Source organism: Dichomitus squalens (assembly GCF_000275845.1).
Source record: "Dichomitus squalens LYAD-421 SS1 unplaced genomic scaffold DICSQscaffold_35, whole genome shotgun sequence".
Lineage (NCBI taxonomy): Eukaryota > Fungi > Basidiomycota > Agaricomycetes > Polyporales > Polyporaceae > Dichomitus > Dichomitus squalens.
Genome location: NW_006766917.1, coordinates 160,482 through 179,823, shown reverse-complemented (window position 1 = coordinate 179,823; position 19,342 = coordinate 160,482). Strand labels below are relative to the sequence as shown.

Below are 19,342 nucleotides of genomic sequence, written 5' to 3'. Positions count from 1 at the left end.
CGAACCAGGGTTCAGCGGGACAACCGAAGTCCGAGTCCAGGCTAAGCTCGGCATGGGTGCGGCTAACGCGCTGTGTTACCTCGGGACTTAAATTCTATGGTCCGACGGTGTGTGTAAAAAGCCGCGCAGGGGCCTATCGTTTTGAAAATAGCTGTAATCCGAGGAGGCTGCGACTCTGCGCAGTGCGAAACACCTTTTACTCATACTGTGCCAACGTGGGCGGCGACCTGTGCGCACTTCATCGAGGTTACGCGACATGCTGCGGTAGTTGGCAAAATGATATTCACTTGTTTTATTTGTTCGCCGTCCAATTCTGGGGCATATGCTCTAGTACAATGTCGTCTCGTCATGCCTAGAGGTCTTCGGGGAACGGAAGGAGACGATTTCGAGGGAGCACCTATAGTTACGTACATCCTCTTTTCTTTGTAACGGTTGTGAGATGACTCAACTTGAAACTCGCAATGCTCGTGGCGGTTGCGCGCTCAATGTTGCCAACACGATGCGCCAGGAGTTGGCGATAAGTTGCGAACCCTTGGGTCCCAGCCTCCAGTTCAGACCTCCCCATATATAAGCAGTGTAAGCTGGTACGAACGCGCCGCGCGAATCGCGAATCGCGATGTATCGAAGGCGGCTGACCACATGGCCCCATGCTGTCGAACGCGTGCAGGGGACCCATATGCATCACCCGCTTCTTCTCGGGACGCTCGAAGAGTATATATGTCCTACGACTCGCTGAGAATTTCAAGTACTTCAGCTCCGCCGCTCCCTATTTTGACCAATGCCGTCCTTCAAGTCGGGCGTGCTGGGCGTAGGCGCGCTCGCGCTGGCTCTCTTGCTGCGCTCTGATGGCGCAGAGGCAATCAGGCCGGTGAACCCGCAGGTGGTAAAGCTCGCTGCAAAGAAGGCGACCCGCACAGCCGGCCATGCGAAACGGGCGACGCCTACTTTCCCCCTTTACAACTTTACGCAGCCTTTTGACCACTTCTCGGACACGGGGTTCACGTTCCAGCAGCGATACTGGGTTAGCGATCGCCACTACAAACCCGGCGGCCCTGTCATCGTCTTCGAGGCTGGCGAAGGCCCTGGAGAAGAGCGTATGCCCATCCTTGACACTGGTATCATCGACATCCTCGCCAACGCAACTAATGGCTTGGGCATCGTTCTGGAACACAGATACTACGGTCTGTCTTGGCGTACCGGACCATATGGGCTGCTGTGATTCTTACGTTCCTTATACTATCCGCAGGAAAATCTGTCCCAGTTCTCAACTTCACCACTGACTCTTTAAGGTGCGGATACACGCTGTCCTCAGCCGCGTGACCCAGAGCTGATACTGTACTTCTCTTTCCAGATGGTTGAACAATGAGCAAGCGGCAGCTGACTCGGCGAACTTCATCGACAACGTAACCATTCCTGGCATCAAAGGGGACATCACAGCTCCGGGAACGCCATGGATTTATTACGGTGTATGCATATTATCTTTCTACTTTCTGCGGCCGAAAATATTCACGCGTCCACATGCTCCTGAGAGCCTTCTGCGAGCGATGTCTGACACCGACCTTCCCTTCCTATTCACAGGGTTCCTACGGCGGCGCGCGGGCCGCCCACATGCGCGTGCTCTACCCCGATATCGTCTTCGGATCCATCTCGTCCTCGGGCGTGACGCACGCCACGGTCGTCGACTGGCGCTACTTCGACATCATCCGGCAGTACGCGCCGCAGGACTGCGTGGCGCGCATCGTCCAGACGGTCGACGAGGTCGACACTCTGCTCACGCGGAACAACCACACGCGCAACGCGATCAAGGCTGTCTTCGGCCTCAGCGGCATCTCGTACGATCCGGACTTCGCTAGCCTACTCTCGGTACGCACAAAATCATTCATAGTGATTCTGTGGGCGCAAGCTGACGAGAGATTCGTAGAGTCCGCTCGGCGCTTGGCAGAACAGGAACTGGGACCCTGCTATCGATGACCCCTCGTTCTTCGATTTTTGTGATGCGCTCGGTCCTCTGGACAACGCTACCGTCACTACTCACGGTGTCACGATTTCGAACGCGACCGCCCAATATGCGAACTACATAAACCAGGTATGCTCGTAAGCCTTCGCATGCAAGATCCATCATCACACCTCGCCTCATGTGAATAGACTATATCGCTGGATTGCCCAGTAGCCCAGCAGGATGAGGTTTGTAACGCCTTGCTGTACAGCCAGTGCGCGCATGCTGACCGATGAATCTCAGTGTTTCGGCTCGATTACCGACCCGGAGTCCTTCTCTCAGACCGACCTCTCTCAAACTTGGCGTCTGTGGAACTTCCAAGTTTGCACGCAATGGGGCTTCTTGATGGTATGCCCTACTGCACCGCCATATCTACGTAGAGAATCGACATATTTCGGCAGACTCCTCCGCCGGACCCGGCCACGCCTCGCATTATTTCCAAGCTTCTGACCAAGGAGTATGCCCATCTGACCTGCACGCTCGTACGATCTTCGCTGTGTTCTTGACCCCACGTAAGCTGATGATGCAATCCAGTCTTATCCGCCCGGCGAGCACTTCGCAATCCCCGCCTGGCCCAACGTTGAAGACGTCAACAAGCTTGGTGGCTACAATATCGCCTACGACCGTCTCGCAATCATCGACGGTGAAGGTATGGGCTACGGCGCCGGTATGACGACCATGCTCTCTGATTACGTCCGCGCACAATAGACGATCCTTGGAGGGGCGACACCCCTCACAGCCCTGATCCTCGTGCTCACAATCGGACAGACACGACCATTCGCCCTTTCAAGCTCATTCCAAGTAAACATATCTGTATCTTAGGCGACAGAATTATCTCTGACGCTTCTTTGTAGCTGCTGTCCACCACTGGGACGAGAACGGCCTGGCCGACCCCAGCGCAGAGCCCGACTTCGTTCAGACCATCCACCACCAGGAGGTCGCATTCGTTACGGAGTGGCTTAAGGGTTTCAAGCCCCCGTCTGCACATTGAGGTAGCGCACGTCGTGTTGGGTATACCACATACGGTGTAATGCATTAGGATATCGGGGACGGAACATGAGTACTGATATGAACGCTCGTTAGAACAATACACGCATCCGAAACGGGTAGTAATCACAAGTGGCAACGCATAAGAATACAGATGAAAGATCGTCACGGTGAAGTAGAGAGACATAAAGACATTCGAGTCAGAGCACGTTCGTCAACCAGCAACAACATCAATCAAAGTCGTCGAATTCGGAACCGCCATCGTCCTCGTCCCCGGAAGTGATTTCCACGTACTTCGATACCTTCGTCGCCGCTGCTCTCGCCGTCCGTTTCGGTGCCTCGACACGGGACTTAGGCGGAGGAGAAACGACATGGACTTCGTCATCTTCGTCAAACTCGTCATCCGAGACCACCACCTTCTTCGCAGGCTTCTTGACTGGGGCTTTCTTCGAGGCCTGACTGCTTGACGACGCCTTGCGCGATACTGGCGCCTTCTTCGCCGCTCCAGGAGCACCCTTGCCCAAGAAGTCCGTGATAGCTGCTTGTTTCCCGTTCTTCTTAGGTTGCGGTGCGTCGATCTCCATGATGTCGTCATCGTCATCTTTCTCCGCGGATGGCCTCTTTTTCTTCGACGCTGGCTTGATTACGACACCGTCATCGCTACCGGCGTCGGTATCGAGACTCTTCCGCTTCGAGGCTGACCCCGACTTCGCCGTGGCCTTGGCCTTCCCTTTGTCCTTCGACGCAGGAGCAGACTCAAGTTCAGAGTCCGAGTCGTCAGGCGGAGCTACCTTCTTCCTTGCGGCAGGCTTCGGCCGCGGTTCGACTACCATCTCGACGTCGTCATCGCTCTCCGCCTTCGAGACCTTGGCAGCAGCGACTCGTTTTCTGGGAGGTGGCGGGATATCGTCATCGCTATCCTCGTTCTTGATGTCGTTGCCCGAGCCAGAGGGTACGGCGGCGGGAGGCTTCTTTGCCTCGGTGGCCTTCTTCGGCTTCGACGCCGCCGCCTTGACAGGCTTGAAGTCCTCATCGTCGTCTTCGGCCTTCGGCTTCTTGGGCGCCGCACCGAGCTTAGCGCCCTTTCGCCGCTTCTTCTTGCCTCCAGACTCTTCGGCAGCGCAGAGCTTGCCTTCCCAATCCTCGCAGGTTTGCTGGATGACACCAGTCAGCCTCTGGCTTCGGACACTTGGCCTGCACCAGAACGACAACTCACCCGCCACTGCACAAGGAATGCGTCGAGGTCGGTCTGCCAAATCTGATTAGGAGTTCGCGCGAGGAGCTCCAGCAGCTCCTGTTCTTTCTCATTAGCTTGCTGCCGGAGCTTCTCGATCTGAAGAACGTTCAGGCAAGTCAGCTAATAGGGAGCATCTACGAACGACGCCGACTCGCCTTCTCCTTGGTCAAGCTCCAGATCGCCATGCCCAGAAGGTAATCAAAGTCGGAAAGGTTGCCCGCAGGGCCTCCTGCCTCGCCGTCTTCGTCCTCTTCCTCCACGACGTCCTCTGTCTCGCCAGCCGCCTTCGCTTTGGCGACTTTGGGGAAGGGGCGGAACTGCTTGTTGCGAAGGTCTTGAACAATGTCCGCCTTGCGACGGTTGGATACCGACAACTCCCTGTCGATGATCATCTTCACAAAGCGAGCCTGGTTGTTCAGCTTGTCGAGTTGAACCTCCAGCTCGTTCACGAGGTAGTCCTATCACAACATTCATTTACTACACAACACAACTCGGGCATGAGAACGTACCTTGCGCTTCTGGTAGTACGCGAGACGCTTGGGGTAGAAGTCCTCGATGATCTCCTCGGGAGCGTTGTACTTCTTGATCTTGCCGTCGAAGTCGAAGCAGACCATGTTGCTCGTGTTGATCTTGGTGGACAGCTTGAAGTATTCGTGGAACCCCTGCTTCTCCGCCTCCTCCATGCCCTTCGCAGACATAGTGACGATAAAGTGCACGTTCATGTTGTTGTGATGCTCCTCGTAGTCCTGCACCCATATAATCAGTATCGACGGCCATGTCTGGCAATGCGACGTCCTACCTTGACAGAACCATCACCCTTTTCGCCAATCATAGCCTCAAGCTCGGCCTTGAAATTCTGGGTCCAGCGGTGGATCGGCAACTCCGTGATTTCGACAGTCGTATCGTCAAGCTTGGTGCAAGTACCGATGACATCGTACTTGTTGTCGCCGACCTTCTTGACCGTGCCGCTGAAGCCACGCCACCAAGGGAGCATAGGCTCTTGCTCCTCGTTGTTCATCAGACGCCGGATGTTCGCGACGATGTCCTCCGGGTTGTACGCCGGGATCGTCGTACTCCATCCTGGTCGCTTCCCTCAACAACAGATCACACAGACCGAAGAGAAGTAACGTACCGGTACCGATACCCTCTGCGCCGTTCACCAATACCATCGGGACGATAGGCATGTACCACTCCGGCTCCACCTGCCTGCCGTCGTCCTGCTGGTACGTCAAGATTGCGTCGTCCGCAGGGTGCATGAGGGTCCGGACAATAGGTGCGAGCTCGGTGAAAATGTAACGGGCCGCGGCATGATCCTTGCCACCCTGGTCACGCGTACCAAACTGACCGTTCGGCATGAGGAGGTTGATGTTGTTGCTCCCGACAAAGTCTTGTGCCAAGTTGATGATGGTAGCCATCAAACTAGCTTCGCCGTGGTGGTACGCGGATACCTCGGAGACGTATCCGACGAGCTGAGCGACCTGTAGGGACGTTAGTACGAGGTGAAATAAACAAGTGGATAGAACTCAAGTCGACAGACCTTGATCTCCTTCTTCAAGTTACGCTTGAAGCAAGACCATATGACCTTGCGCTGACCGGGCTTCAAGCCATCCGCAACGGAGGGGATGGAACGGATGTTATCAGCCATCGAGAAGAGAATTAGCTCCCGGTTGATGAATTCAGAGAGTGGGATCTCGCGCTGCGTGTGGTCAAGGTAGGTACCGGGCTTGACGAGGGATTGGAATGGGATATCAGCAAGCATTTACGCACGTTGCGAGAAGCCTGGACGTACCTTGAACTGACGAAGCCACTCCTTACGATCGTCCGCCTTCTTCTTGCTGAAGGCAAGCTCAATCAGCTCCCTGTCCCCTTCTTTCGACGTAGAGAAAGGGATCATATGGCGCTTCATGTCGCGGAAGTAATCGCGCGCGTCCTCATCCTTGCTCGTACCCAAACCCTAATCCTTACTCAGACAGAGTCCCGCGGATAGTGAAGACTACTACGGACCTTGTAGTACTTATGCTGCCACTTGTGCGAGTCAGGCGTCTGCTCGAGCCACATTTCGTACTCGGGAATGGTGTAGAAGTTGATGACTTGTTTTCCCTTCCACACCTACTCCACATCGTCAGCATATAAATGTACCATATGACTTCCAACACGTACTCGAACCACAGGCGTGATGAACTCGACGAGGAATTTAGGCAGCTTCAAGAGCGACGGGTAGAAGTGGTCCAAGTAATTGATGAGGAGCCCCTTGATATGAGAACCATCGTGATCCTAGACACCAAAATCTCAGCACCACCACACCAGACAGCTGCGCCAGATCGCCCTTACCTGATCCGTCATCAACATGAGGCGACCGTACCGCAAGCCAGCCGTGTCTGTGTACGTCTTGTTATGCTGCAGCCCCAGAATCTTCTTGATATTCTGAATTTCCTCGTTCTTCATGATCTGGTCGTGCTTCGCGTCGCGGACGTTGAGCAGCTTTCCGCGTAGGGGGAAGACACCGTAAGAGTCGCGACCGACGACGCCCAGCCCAGCGATCGCGAGGGCCTTAGCCGAGTCTCCTTCGGTCAGGATGAGAGTGCATTCGCCTGCCTTCTTCGTGCCCGCGTTATTGGCGTCACACAGTTTAGTCATGCCCGTGATTCTGGCCAAGCTGGGTTAGTCGTATATCGCGATTCTTGCGACGATGCAACTAACCTAGACCTCCGATTACCATCAGTTTTCTTGAGTTGCTGGTCGGCCTTGAATTTCGCCCAGTTCAAGACATGGTCTACTATGGATGACTTCGCGACTGGAGGCAGGAGAGGCAACAGTCAGCAATCGCCCACGTTTCTCCGTACTTGGACCCACCCTTCTTCATGAAGTCCTCCGACAGGGTCGGCTTCGACCCGAACTTGCTCGCGGGCAGCGTCAGCGTCTCCTTCGTCTGCGAGTCGAACGTCGGGTTTTCCACCAGCGCATTCACGAATATCCACATGTGGCTCTTGATCTGCGCCGGCTTCACCGTCGCCGCCTTATTTTTCTTCGCAATCGACGTAATCAAATGCTTTGCGATCTGGTCCGCGATATAGTTCACGTGGGTGCCACCCTTGAACGTCGAGATCGAGTTTGCGAACGAAACCTGTTGTGGCGTCCCGTCCGACACCGCGAACGCCACCTCCCACCGCCCCCCAGCGGGCGCCTCGTAGACGACAGTGGGCTTGGGCTGCGCCGCCCCATCCGTTTTGTTCGCTGCCGCCTCCGCCGCCGAGTTCAGGAACAGCTCCACGTACTGCTTGAAGTTCTTGATCTTCAGCCGCTCGTCGTTCAGGAACACCTTCACGTCCTTCACCGTGCCTGCGAGGTCGTGCACCCGCTTCTTCAGCAGCGAGACCGTATCCTCGTCGATTGACTCCATCCCGAACCGCTTCAGGTCGGGCTTGAACGTCACGCGCGTATACTCCTCCCCACGACCGTTCTTCGTGATCTTCGCCTTGCCCATCTTGCTCATGTTCTCCGTCCACGTCTGCACGTATTTCTGGCTCGTGTTCTTGTCCGCCGTCTCCACCGTGAACTCGGTTGAGTAGATGTTCGCCAGCTTCGCTCCGTAGCCGTTGCGACCACCGGTGAGCTTCTTCTCGTCGTCGTCGTAGTTGGACGAGGAGAGGAGGTGGCCGAAGATGAGCTCGGGGATGTAGATCTTTTCCTTCGAGTGCATCTCAATTGGGATACCACGTCCGTTGTTGTACACGGAGATCGTGTTGTTCTCGATGTCAATGGTCACCTTGATGGTGTCCATGCTTGGGTCGTTGATCTGGACCCAAAGTGAGCGCCAAGGGGGCTTGACACGGAAATGACATTCACCTTGTTATCTGCCGCGTTGACGAGGATCTCGTCTACAATCTTGAAAAACCCAGGGACGTACTTGACTTCGCGGTAGACCATGCGTTTGTTGTCAGAGTCCCATGTCCACATGGTGGTCGTGATCGTCTCTACGCTGCCAATATACGAGTCGGGCCGCTTGAGGATATGCTCCAGTTGCGAGAGCTGCAAGCGGTGGTTAGAGCACGCATATACGCGTCTGCATGAGCATAACGCACCTTGGTGTACATCTCTGATGCACTCTTCTTCTTGCCATTGGTCCCCTTCAGTGCGGGCGCCGGCGCCGACGGGCCTGCGGCAGACACAGGGTCGTCGTCCTGGTCGTCCTCCTCCGTATCCGCGTTGTCGTCCTTGTCGACGAGCACTTTCGTCTTCTTAGTAGGCTTCGACTTCGCTGCTGCTTTCGGTGCAGCCTTTGCGGTCTTCTTCGCGGGAGCCTTGGTGGCCTTCTTCGTGGTATCGGGCACGAAGTCGTCGGACTCGGATCCCGAGACGTCGAGGTCGAAATTCTCCTCCGAGTCGCTCATCGTAGTAATTATTGTCGGCCGTCTGCAAGTTGTTGGGTGGGGAGTCGTCAGAAGGTAATGAAGGGGAGAGGGAGGAAAGCCTGGAGTGGCTGGTGACCGGTGATGGTTCGTGTCAGGTCGGCAAACGCGTCGCGCGACCGCCTTCACCGCGTCCAGCACGTGACATAGCCGCCCATCAAGCTCGGTTGTCTTCCAAAACCTGCAGCATCAGCACCTTCTCAAACTAGATTTCGTCGGGCTGCTGCATCTGCAGGCCTTGAAGAGTACTTTATGCTTTTATCGCACCCCTGGTATACCTTACAGGTCTCCCAAAGAGTCAGCTGGACCCAGGCGCGGTTGGTCACATACCACGTCACATTGCAATTGCCGGCGACGCGGTGCACCGGGTCGCCGGCAGTGCCGATGAGTACTGCGAGCGTCTGTTGAAGCGTCTTTCGTAGCGTGCAGTATTAGTCTGGCTCCTCTACGCGGGGTCGACTTTGCGTCGGATCCACTCGCCGGTCCAGACATGACACTACTACTTTTCCCGTGCTGCTCTCGCACAGGATCTCGCTACCTTCACGAGCGTAGCTCACACGCCCGGAATACCGTGACCCTTACGTCAAAGCCCTGCTCTCGTATCCGTGACGAGGCTCGGCATAGCTCATTACTCCTCCTTCTCGTGAGGGTTGCGTATCCTTGAATCCGTTCTCCATAGGTTCACATTCAGAGTGAGGTGAGTACATGTACTAGTACAGGTGGCATACAGAACCGTGATTGTCTCAGCACTGCGACTCGTCGTTCAAACAACTTCGGCCTTGATCTTATCCCAGAGGCTATTGACACGACCCATGAGCGAGTCGTAACCACGCCTATAAATGTAAGACTTACTTTTCAAAGATAAACGTAATGAAGTCCGCGGTCTTGCGAAGGTCAAACTCTCCGTCAAGAGTGAAAGGTTGACCTACGACGACGCCCTCGATGCGAGTCGTGAAAGGCTTCGCCATCGAACCGCCCGCTCCCACCATGCCACGCAAGCTTCCGGAGAGATGGACGACGCGGATGTCGAAAGCCTCGAGGGCATGATCTGCGACCCACTGCCCGATCTCAAGGGCCTCCTCCCCCACTCGTTGAGCTAGGTCCAGAGCCGCGCGAGCGGCGTCGAGTGTCACCGTCGCAGCGCGCGCCGCGTCGAGTGCGATCTTGGCAGCCTGGTAGGCCAGGTATTCGGCACACTTGAGCAGGTCGACCAACGCCTGAGTCGCTGCGTGGAAGGCGGCATCGTTGGCGACTTTGTAGGCCTGCAAAGCCTCCTTCGCGCCTTGAAGAACACCCCACTCTACCCCCTGTTTCGTGATCTCGAGCGTCTCATTTGCGGCATCTAGGGCGGCCTGGGACGTTTTGTCCGCGACGTCCACGGCTGTCTTCGCCACGTCGATTGCAGTTTTGCCAGTCTCTCTAGCAGCGTCGAGGGCGGCCTGGGCAGCCTTGAAGGCGGTCTCTTTGGCGACGAAGTCCACGGATTTCAGCACCGCCTCTGCGGCTTGGAGAACACCGTCGGCAATGGCTTTGGAGGCCTCGAGCGCGCCCACAGCAACGTAAAGGCCAGCGATTGCAGCTTTCTTCCAAAACTCGTACCACGGTGCACGCTCGTAGTCGTGGATGGTGCTATACAAGTCGTTAATCTGGTTCTGCAGGCTCTGCACGTCCCGACGTGCGCTTTCGATCGCGGCGTTGGCGGAACCGAACGCAGCATCGAAGTCCTTCTTCGCATAGTCGACGTCCCTTTGCGCTGCGTCGATAGCGTCGCTCACGTCTCGCTTAGCGTTGTCGAGGTCATGCTGCGCGCTCTGCAGCGCTTGCGCACGGTCCCGTTGCGCGGCGCTGACGGCGTTCTGTGCATTGGTCATCGCGGCATCATAGTCTTTCTGTGCGGAAGTGATGGCGTCCTGCAGACGTCCGATCTCCTTGTTGTATGCGTCGATGACCTTGTTGGATTCGGCCGTGACGCTCTCGTTCTTCGCGTCCCAGCTCTTCTTCGCATCGTCGAGATCAGCGAGGGCCTTGTCGACTCCTGCCTTCCATGCAGCTTCCGCCTCGTCGACTTTTGCCTGCGCGGCGTCAATGCCATCCCTAACGGTCTGCCGAGCCTGTTCGAATTGGCCCATGATATGGTCGTGGATGTACTGGAGGATGTGTTGCTCAAAGAGAGCATCAAACAGGAAGTCGGCATCGGAGAGATCGCTGAAGGATACGGCTCCGACAAGAGTCGCTTGGAGTCGAAAGAGGAGAAGATCGGTGAATTTGAGTTGCCTGAAGCACATGTGTGTTCAGCGTGCATCGTCGGAGAATAAGGGTATTGCACTCACGTGAACCATTGGAATTTGGGGGCGGGTAAGATGTCGACTGCGATGTGAACGGTAGATTCGGCTCCGAAGAGAGAGATAACGCCATCGACAAGCAAATGCTGGTCCGTAGGTCCGAGTTCGCACTCGATGACGGCGCGAGGGCCTGTTGTACCACGGACGACGAGGGGCCCAAGCGTGAAGTTGTCAACGCCGCCAGTGAGAGATATTCTCAGATTCGCCGCGTCAACAGCTAGAGCACTGCGTGAGCATAGCGTTCTGGCAACCACCACGAGAGACATACCACATTCGATATCAGCTCGCTTCCCAAACAAGATGACATCTGCCCGGAATGAGAAGCCTTGAGGGTAGAAAGTAGTGCCGATGGAAAGTCCTGCTGGACAGATATACAACTTGACCTCCTGGAAATCAAGGAAGTCACGAGGAGGAGCAGGTATCGTGACGTCGATGATGTCGCTCGCAAGCTTGACAACATCCGTGATGTTCAACGATTGGACTTCAGCATAGAGTAGCTCCTCTGCAACAGGTGTCAGATGGAAGCAGCGATGGTGAAAATCGATACGGACGTACTCATAGGATCCTCATTCACCGAAAGCGCCAGTTGTGCTGCAGTCTCGCCGATCATCAGACCGCCCTGCACCATGAATCCACTAGAGGAAGCATAAGCGATATCGCCGATGGGCGAGGAGGTATGAAGTCATACCTCGGCGTCCCGGTACTCACGAATTGCGCGAAGATGATCGAGATAGAAAGCGCCAAGTTCGGTCCAACCTTGACATTTGGGCTGATTCCGAACGGGTTCACCCACCATCCGGACAACTGGCCCGTTGCATCGGCGCCCAACAGGTTAGTCCCAAGCGAAAGGGTGAAAAGTAGGGGTGCCGGTGAATATGGGACGGGGATGTTGAGACCAGCCGAGAGTATCAGGCATACGGTAGGTTTGGTTGCGATGGAAAGCGTGAATGGTGTGCTTGTGACCCCGTTGCCGAGGTTCAGGCGGGTGGGAGCTGGCAGATAGACGTCCAAATCGAAGCCCTTGGCTTTAGACCAGCCAGCGCTTAGAGTGAGGCCAGATACGGGCCCACGCATGAGCGAGTTGAGAGCCTCAATTTCACCCAGCACCGCGCAGACCTGAACACCTGATGGGAGATCAGCGGACAGCAGTGCTTCCACGATGGTCTCCACATACCTTGGTGGAAAGAGAATCCGCTCGTGATCATATTGCCCAAGCTCGGGTCATCCTTCGAAGCGGCCACGAACACGACTTGTGTAAGAGCGAGGTCAAACGGCGTTCCTTCGATCTCGGGGACGACCTTGGAAAGCTGCCAAGCCTCGTCTGTCGCCGTCAAGGCAGCGAGCACGGTCCATTCGAGAGACTTCTTTGAGCCGTCAGGGGACCTGTACAGATGAACAGCTGCATCAAAGAGCAGAGTAGAAAACGCCACTTCGCCTCCAAGAATGAGATCAGTCGTCTTCCCATTCCCTTTGGCCTCAAAGGTGACCTGAAGGAAGGCACGCTTCAGCTCTATGTCTCCGAACTGAACAGCGTCGGTAGTGAGATCGCCACGAATCACGACGTTGTGAGGAGTGATGATGAGACCGGCGTCAAGCGATGTGTAGTCCCCGATGGTTACGCTGTTGAGACTGATGCTCAATCCGTTGCCAGAGGAAATAGATAGGCTCGCAGCTCCGATCGTCACGTCGAGGTCCGGAAGGGAAAGATCGCCGTGAGAGACCCGCCTGAAAAGGGTGTCGATGGTTTTCACTGTAACATGGCGGATCGATGCGTTCAGCTCGAACGAGCCGCGAGGGGTGTAGGACCCTTGGAAGGTCGTAGAGATATCCTCATACATCAAGTCCGCTGACACGCCGAAGGTGAGGGACTTCCATGGAGATGAGACGGCGAAAGACGTAGAGAAGGAGATGCCCGACAGCTTGAGAGGGGAAGGAGACCATTAACAGCGGCGATTTAGCGATCAGTACGTGTACTCACCACAAGCCCGCTAGCTCCAAGAGGATTTTTCCACGTGTCGATACTGGCTCCCAGAAAGATCGCGCCACCGAACTCCTGCATCTCATACTCCAAGCTCAGAGGAACGGTAGAACCTGGTACGTCGAGGTTCATGTTTCCGAAAACAGAGAACCCGTATTCCAAGGTGGACTGCGGCGATGGGTCGTACTTCAGCGTCCGTATGCCGAAGAGTCTGACACCGATCTTGGATAGAACGACTCCATCGAACGGCTTGAGGGCCAACCCCGCGAAGATACCTTCGAGCGTGAAGCTGTGAAGCGACGGCGGACGGTCCCATCCACCGTCTGCACCGAGGAAAACGTGGACAGCTAGGTCAGGCTCATCGACGCCCAGAACCTGTGAGAGAACGTCGTACAATGCGCCGCAGGATTCATCGACGACCAGGTCAGCGTCGAAGTGCCAGCCGATAGCCTTGGTCGTATCGAACTTGTAGTTCTGATGGTAGACGCTGATGTTACGGAACGTGATGCTGTCGAAAGCGGTGCCTTCGAGCGCAGATATCACAGACGAGAGGTGGAAGTCCTCGGTAAGCGTTGCACGCTCGACGGAGACGGGATTGTCGGGAAGAACGACGATATCAGACGGAGCAGGTCCTTCCCACTTCTCGAACTTGGCGCTCAGGCTCTGAAAACCGAATAGGGCAATGTCACCGACAACAACGAATCCTCCGTCCGGGGGCTGCGATGTGAGTCCTGGATCGGCAAGGATGGGTTCGACGAGCGATCTCGGAATCCGGGGCCGAGCAGGAGAACTTGGACCGTACACCTTGCCCAATCGCCGTTTGGCAGCGAGATTGAGCTCGACAACGCGGACAGCTTTGACTCTTTCGCCTTCCGTCCCATGAGAAAGCAGAGGGCGGGCACCGATGACGTGAACGACTTCATCCGCTCCCGGACCTTCCTCATCCGAAGGTGGCTCCGCGATTGTTGGGTTGTTGATATGAGAATTGTCGACGTCGATGTAAGGGAGATGGCGCTTGGCAGCATTCCAGAGAATCATCGGCTCTTGGTAGGACGCAGACAGCGGAATGGCCTGACTGTTCAACTCTGAGACAGCCCGCTGAACGCGGGCAGACGACAAAGATGCGGATTGGGCCGAAGACGCAGTTGCTGACAGAGTACTTTGGTGAATGTAGTCCATGAGAGCATCGTCAAGGCGCGCTTCGACACGGAGGGGGATGTAACGGGAGAAGGGATCGAACACTTCGGATGCGTTAAAGTCGAGTCCCTACGGCAAGTTAGCTGTAAGACACTGCTCAATCCAGAAGCGGTGCGTACCAACGCGCTTCCCGGCATTATCCACTGGTATTTCAGTCCAAAGCTCAACCACACTGCGAATACATTAGATCAAGGCAGAAGTCTCGATGTACGGGCATACTCACTATACTTCTCCGTATCTGCCCAAGAAGGTATCTGTTCTGAGCGTCTGAATCCTGGGCTGTTTAGGTCTTGGCGGAAAATGGTACCCTTGAAGAGATTGGTAGTGACAAGGGTACCCGTGCGCGTATTGTCTTGTGCAACCGAGGCATCTGCCCTAAGGAGAGAGGAGATGGTGTTTTCTGCCCGGATCATGTGGGTGTTACTTTCACCGGTACCAAAGACAAGGTTCTCCCGAGTTTGAGAGCTCGCTAGATTGACGCTGTCGTCCATTCCGCCGAAATGGAATGCATTCCGGTGAAGCCACTGATGAAGCCCGTTAGTTGTCGCCTTCGTGAAGCAAGGCAAGGCATACCTCCGCATCGGCAGGAGAGCCGCTTGAGACATTGGCTGGTCCCCACATCACTTTCGCAAGCTACGTAACGTCAGTATGAAGCAAATACGCAAGAGAGAATCTCCTACATCCGTTGCGCTCGCAGTCATGACTGCCTGCTGATCCGGGTACGAACTTCGCTGTCCAATAGCCGCAGTAGCCTTGAAGTGAGACATCTTCGCTACAGTCATCTCACCTCCGCGAGGAGGATCGCCGATCTTCGTCTGGATCGTACGAGCCATGGAGTCACTTGGCCATGGGCGCATGAGTTCCGGCCGATTTTGTAGCGTCGCCCAGAGTTTGGTATAGTCGGCGGGTGTCATGAACGTGAAGTAAAACTGCAGATAGTGCGCTAGATACGAATGAAACGAGCGTTAACAGACATGGCGGTCGAAAGCTTGAGCTAGTCTTACCTCCTGTCATGACCAGCCCACGTTGCACCGCAGTCTGTAGATCGAGCACATCGTAGGTGTACTTGGGAAGGTTGGAGTCAGAGAACGCTGCCTGCACAGGCGTCAGCTCGGGCGGGGAAACGTGCAAAGTCAATGACTCGCCTGGAAGACCTTTTTCAAAACATCGACCGTGAATACCGATGGGGACTGTGACGACGGGGTAAAGAACAGGCTGATCTGGTCCGCTGCTGGCTCGATGAAGCGACTGTAGACGTTGAAGGGAAGCGAAGGTCGGGCATCGTCGATAACACCGCAGAGCGTGCTCCATCGTTTGAACTGGACTTTGTCCCAACCCTCAAACGTAGGATACGAAGCTGCATCTACAAGCAAGAAGGGAGGGATCGCGGTCAGATCTCCCTTGTTGTCCCAGATGTCGAAAAGCCGGGCGGAAGGATTGGCAAGGAGGGTGTTGTAGTCTTGCCTCCGGACCGTGGCGTCGAGTCGCGAAAGTACTGTGTTCAGTTCTATGTAGCACTGGTTATAAGTTTTTCCAAGGAAACAAAAACGCTTCCCAGGAACTATGTCGGAAGGATCCGTCGAGCCAAGAGGGACGGCGCCATAGAGAGGGATGACTAGCAAGAATCCCGAGTTTGATTCCGTAGAGTAACGAGGGTCGTCGATAACGTGAGTTTCGGAGAGAGGGGTGAATAGCTCGTAGTTGGTTGACATCTCGAGAGGCAGACGGAGAGAAGAGACTGGGTCGTCGGGTGAGAGGGGTTTGGTGTGCAAGATTCAGATTTAAAGCCAGTGATCGATAAGGGCGAGCCGTAAAAGGCGTTTGGAGACAGGTGATACAGGCATAGAGGCGTGAAGCATGGAAGCAGGGAACACGCCATGACAGGACAAGGACGCGACGATTATCGGGGACACGAGGGGCAAGTAGAATCTTCTGCTATTGCGTATGCAACAGCCCTTGTCTCCATATTTTGTCGAATCGATACTGGAGTAGAGTCATAATCATGACAAGCACGTCGGCCAGCGGATCCAGAGGGAGTGGTTAGGTGGCAAGCACAGGACGCTTGTTTGAGCGTTGTGCCTCGTTTACTACCTGCAAGCGCGCAACGCCGATCATCGAGCGTAGATAATACGTTGGTCGCTCATTTCGCGGCGCGCTAGAAACCGTGACCGGAAGACCGCCTTCTGAACCTCGTGCACCGTTCCTTCGATTTTGATGAAACCGATAACTGGGTGGCAAGTGTGAGAAGGACGCAGCACTATGCGGGCTCTCCTGCCGGTAGCCCCCCAAGCACGCGGCGAAATGAGCGGTAGAACACGCCTCTTGATACGTACAGGAAACTGACTTCGAATCCGTTTTGACGTCGGTAAAAATTCGGCCTCCGCCCATACATTCCGTGCTGTTGTTCGACTGTGGACTCCCAGGTGCGGGCTGCAGAATGCATCGATGTCAGCGGGTGCCGACCCCAGGGACAATCCGATTACGATGTAAATGACCTCGACAAATCGCCTTGCTTCACCTAGCGGCGAATCTCAAGTAACGTGCATGGCTGGGGGCCTATGATGGGTGCTGTCTTCTTCTCTGATGGCTGTCGTGCTGCTCTTGCATGAAACGATGGCAGTGGAACGTTGGCCGGGTCCTGGAGGAGCGCACTGTTGACGGCATCGTTCGCCTTGCGGCGCCAGAGGGACGACATGGCGGTCAGAGGTGCGGCGAGCAGCATGTAGCAGATATGTAAGTAGCGCCAGAGAGAGAGACAGGGCCAGAGCAGTGTTGTTATGACCCCGTCCATGACCACCGTTGACGGCACGGGTCATCGGTCATGACCGAATGGTCAAAGGTCAGCACGTGATTGCAGAACGCCGAGCCGCGAGTCTACTAATAAGCATGATCAGACCGGGAATTTGTAACTTCACGTAGTAGCAAGTCTATCGAAGATATGTGTGAGTTTCCTATTGCACTGAGTATGGTCTATGATCACCATATGACTGAGCTAGAGTAACTCTATGTACTGCAATGAAGAGTAACTTGATGCACATGAGCATTGCAGGGTTAAACAGACTGTGTGTTCGAAATACAAGACCTGAGAGGCCAGGAGCAAACTTCGTGAAGAGGTTCTCCAGGGTATGTGAACTCTCTGCAAGCCTGACACATAGCATACTGTGACCCGAGGAATAGCTGCCTCATCACAGTGCAGAACCTCGCGCTCCAAATTCTTCTTCTATGTTCCATAATGCAGCCGGAATCTCTAACACCACAATAACAGAGACATTGGAGATGTATCAAAAGAGAAGGACGAGAATGAGGGCCTCTGGGTGAGGAATTGAAATGCCTGAAGGAGGGGCAAGGGCTGCAGGGCCCTGGTGGCAATGGCCGACAGCACGGGAGATTCTGATACATCCTTCCTGTCAGCCTTTTGGTTGTGGAGCGTAGACGATTGAAATCCAGATCATATGAAGATATAGCGAAGTACGATATTGAATTGCAAGGTTAGACCAACAACGCGCTATAGCGTGCTATACGGTGCCGAACCAGCCCCGCGCGGCAAGCTGCTCGGGGTACAGCGAACACATCACGTGCTGGCCGGTGACCATCGGTCATGACCGCTTGACTTGACCGATCCCGTCATGACTTGACCAAAGGGTCATGACTTTGACTTGACCCGTAACAACACTGGGCCAGAGAACTCAAACTCGCACAGAACGGAAGGAACGCAGCAGGAACCGCGTGTCCAGTAGAGCCCACGTGACACGCAAGCCCCCACGCACACGCATGCAGATTGCTACTTGCCTTCTATCGAATCAATACTTATGCCCTAACGCCTGATGAGCATCCTATTTCCTACATAACACGGATGTCGTCCCAGATTTACCCTGTAATGAGTTAGGCCTCGATTATATGCAGAACCCACAACTGATGAAGTCAAAGGTGGTATTTGGAGGTGGTACCATCATTCAAGCCCGCACAGCGCACAGCGCAATGGCACATCTGGTATGTTTGATAATCCTGGACACCTCAGACCCATATTCGTCGCACCTCACATTCACCTTCCTTCGCACAGGTATCGCCAGAGTACGGTTTGGCTTGTCAGACAGCATGACTACTCCTAACCATCTACCGACATGGATTCTACTGTCTCCGTATGAGCGGGCGCGATCACATGAGAATGCGGATGATGACCCTTGCAATTGGTCTCCTCTCTCTTCTCATGAATTCCAGTGAGCACCCTTTTTCAACTACTTCAGCCTATAGTCTCATTGACATCCACAGGGCCCTGGTGTCTGCACGAACCACGTTCGGGACGGGACGATTCTTCCCTGCAGGTACCGGGTCATGATGTCGATCAGATCATTCGAATGAGGCACGAAAGCGTGGGCTGGGGGTCGCCCACATTGACAAATAGCGGCAATACAGGAAATCGCGGAAGGAGGGAATCATAAGCCCCAGTTGGCCGATCATGTTTGCTGACCCGTCCGTCAGCTCGAACGAGGCTGACTTGTATCAGTAAGGTGAATTCAGCATAACCTCACGCACTCCGCTGTAGCTCACTCTCCTCACAGAAGTCACAATCTGGGCACCGCCCATTGAGAAGGCCCATCCAGCATCATAGCGAGTGTATCAAGGATCGCAAGGCCGCCTTCTGTTTGGTTGGCGCTCGGTGTTCTGAAGCGAGAAGAACGAGCTGGGATCGATTTACTGACTATTTGGGGCAGAAGACCTGCGATCGATCAGCTGGAGTCAGTGTCAGCCTCTATGGTTCGGACTTTCGGGAGATGCTGTATTTTCGGATGCGAACAGTAGCGGCTGACCGTGCTAACCTCGAGGTTGGCACAAATCAAACCATCCAGCCGAGTCCGCCACAGAGCGCCCGTCGTGGTATAAACAGCCGCCATTCCGTCCACTCCTTCTTTCCTCACCACCACCACCGTCTTCGAAGATGTTCTCTAACCACTTACATCTCCGGCCGTGACCACGGTTCATTTACACGCCGGATGCCTTCTTCTCTCAGGCCTTGCTGCCTGACGACGGTGGTCAGCATGGGACCCGACGTCCATGGGTATTCTTCTCGCTCACCTTGCCGTCCCATCCTTGCTCATTACGATCTACCTCTCCCAGCGTCGGAGACCCAGGTACGCTCGAGGTCAATCGTGAGTTGCTCATGTCGCTCGTTGCTCTACGCCACATGTTGACTGTGGC

At 55.1% G+C, this 19,342-nt stretch overlaps 2 protein-coding genes across 2 annotated transcripts; both read right to left on the bottom strand.

Annotated features, from left to right (window-relative positions):
- Positions 1-674: 674 nt before the first annotated feature.
- DICSQDRAFT_156586 (type II DNA topoisomerase) lies at positions 675-8,665 on the bottom strand. The gene is made up of 25 exons (XM_007368392.1): positions 8,303-8,665; positions 8,067-8,249; positions 7,074-8,016; positions 6,921-7,014; positions 6,552-6,867; positions 6,381-6,494; positions 6,225-6,329; positions 6,010-6,174; positions 5,758-5,943; positions 5,353-5,698; positions 5,020-5,300; positions 4,730-4,966; positions 4,376-4,678; positions 4,200-4,316; positions 2,851-4,137; positions 2,705-2,797; positions 2,531-2,645; positions 2,398-2,478; positions 2,240-2,344; positions 2,146-2,184; positions 1,922-2,086; positions 1,579-1,863; positions 1,352-1,466; positions 1,247-1,289; positions 675-1,181 (listed from the first exon to the last, which is right to left on the bottom strand). The coding sequence occupies exons 1-15, from the start codon at positions 8,609-8,611 to the stop codon at positions 3,214-3,216; spliced, it is 4,623 nt and encodes a 1,540-aa protein (XP_007368454.1). The 5' UTR covers positions 8,612-8,665; the 3' UTR covers positions 675-1,181; positions 1,247-1,289; positions 1,352-1,466; positions 1,579-1,863; positions 1,922-2,086; positions 2,146-2,184; positions 2,240-2,344; positions 2,398-2,478; positions 2,531-2,645; positions 2,705-2,797; positions 2,851-3,213.
- Positions 8,666-9,392: 727 nt separating this feature from the next.
- On the bottom strand, positions 9,393-15,858 carry DICSQDRAFT_172627 (uncharacterized protein; the record flags this gene model as incomplete). The annotated part of the gene is made up of 14 exons (XM_007368391.1): positions 9,393-9,426; positions 9,482-10,903; positions 10,960-11,188; positions 11,240-11,473; positions 11,527-11,606; positions 11,660-12,095; positions 12,146-12,890; positions 12,950-14,215; positions 14,266-14,318; positions 14,370-14,670; positions 14,720-14,779; positions 14,827-15,089; positions 15,151-15,241; positions 15,301-15,858. 14 exons carry the CDS (start codon positions 15,856-15,858, stop codon positions 9,393-9,395), a joined length of 5,772 nt encoding a protein of 1,923 aa, XP_007368453.1.
- Between the last annotated feature and the right edge of the window lie 3,484 nt (positions 15,859-19,342).

Excerpts from the sequence above, each read along its gene's own strand:
- DICSQDRAFT_156586 (XM_007368392.1), bottom strand. The coding sequence starts at position 8,611 with ATGAGCGACTCGGAGGAGAATTTCGACCTCGACGTCTCGGGATCCGAG. Across the intron at positions 5,301-5,352 it reads CGCAGAGGGTATCGGTACCG|GATGGAGTACGACGATCCCG; the intron begins GTACGTTACTTC and ends GGAAGCGACCAG. Across the intron at positions 4,679-4,729 it reads CGTACTACCAGAAGCGCAAG|GACTACCTCGTGAACGAGCT; the intron begins GTACGTTCTCAT and ends ATGTTGTGATAG.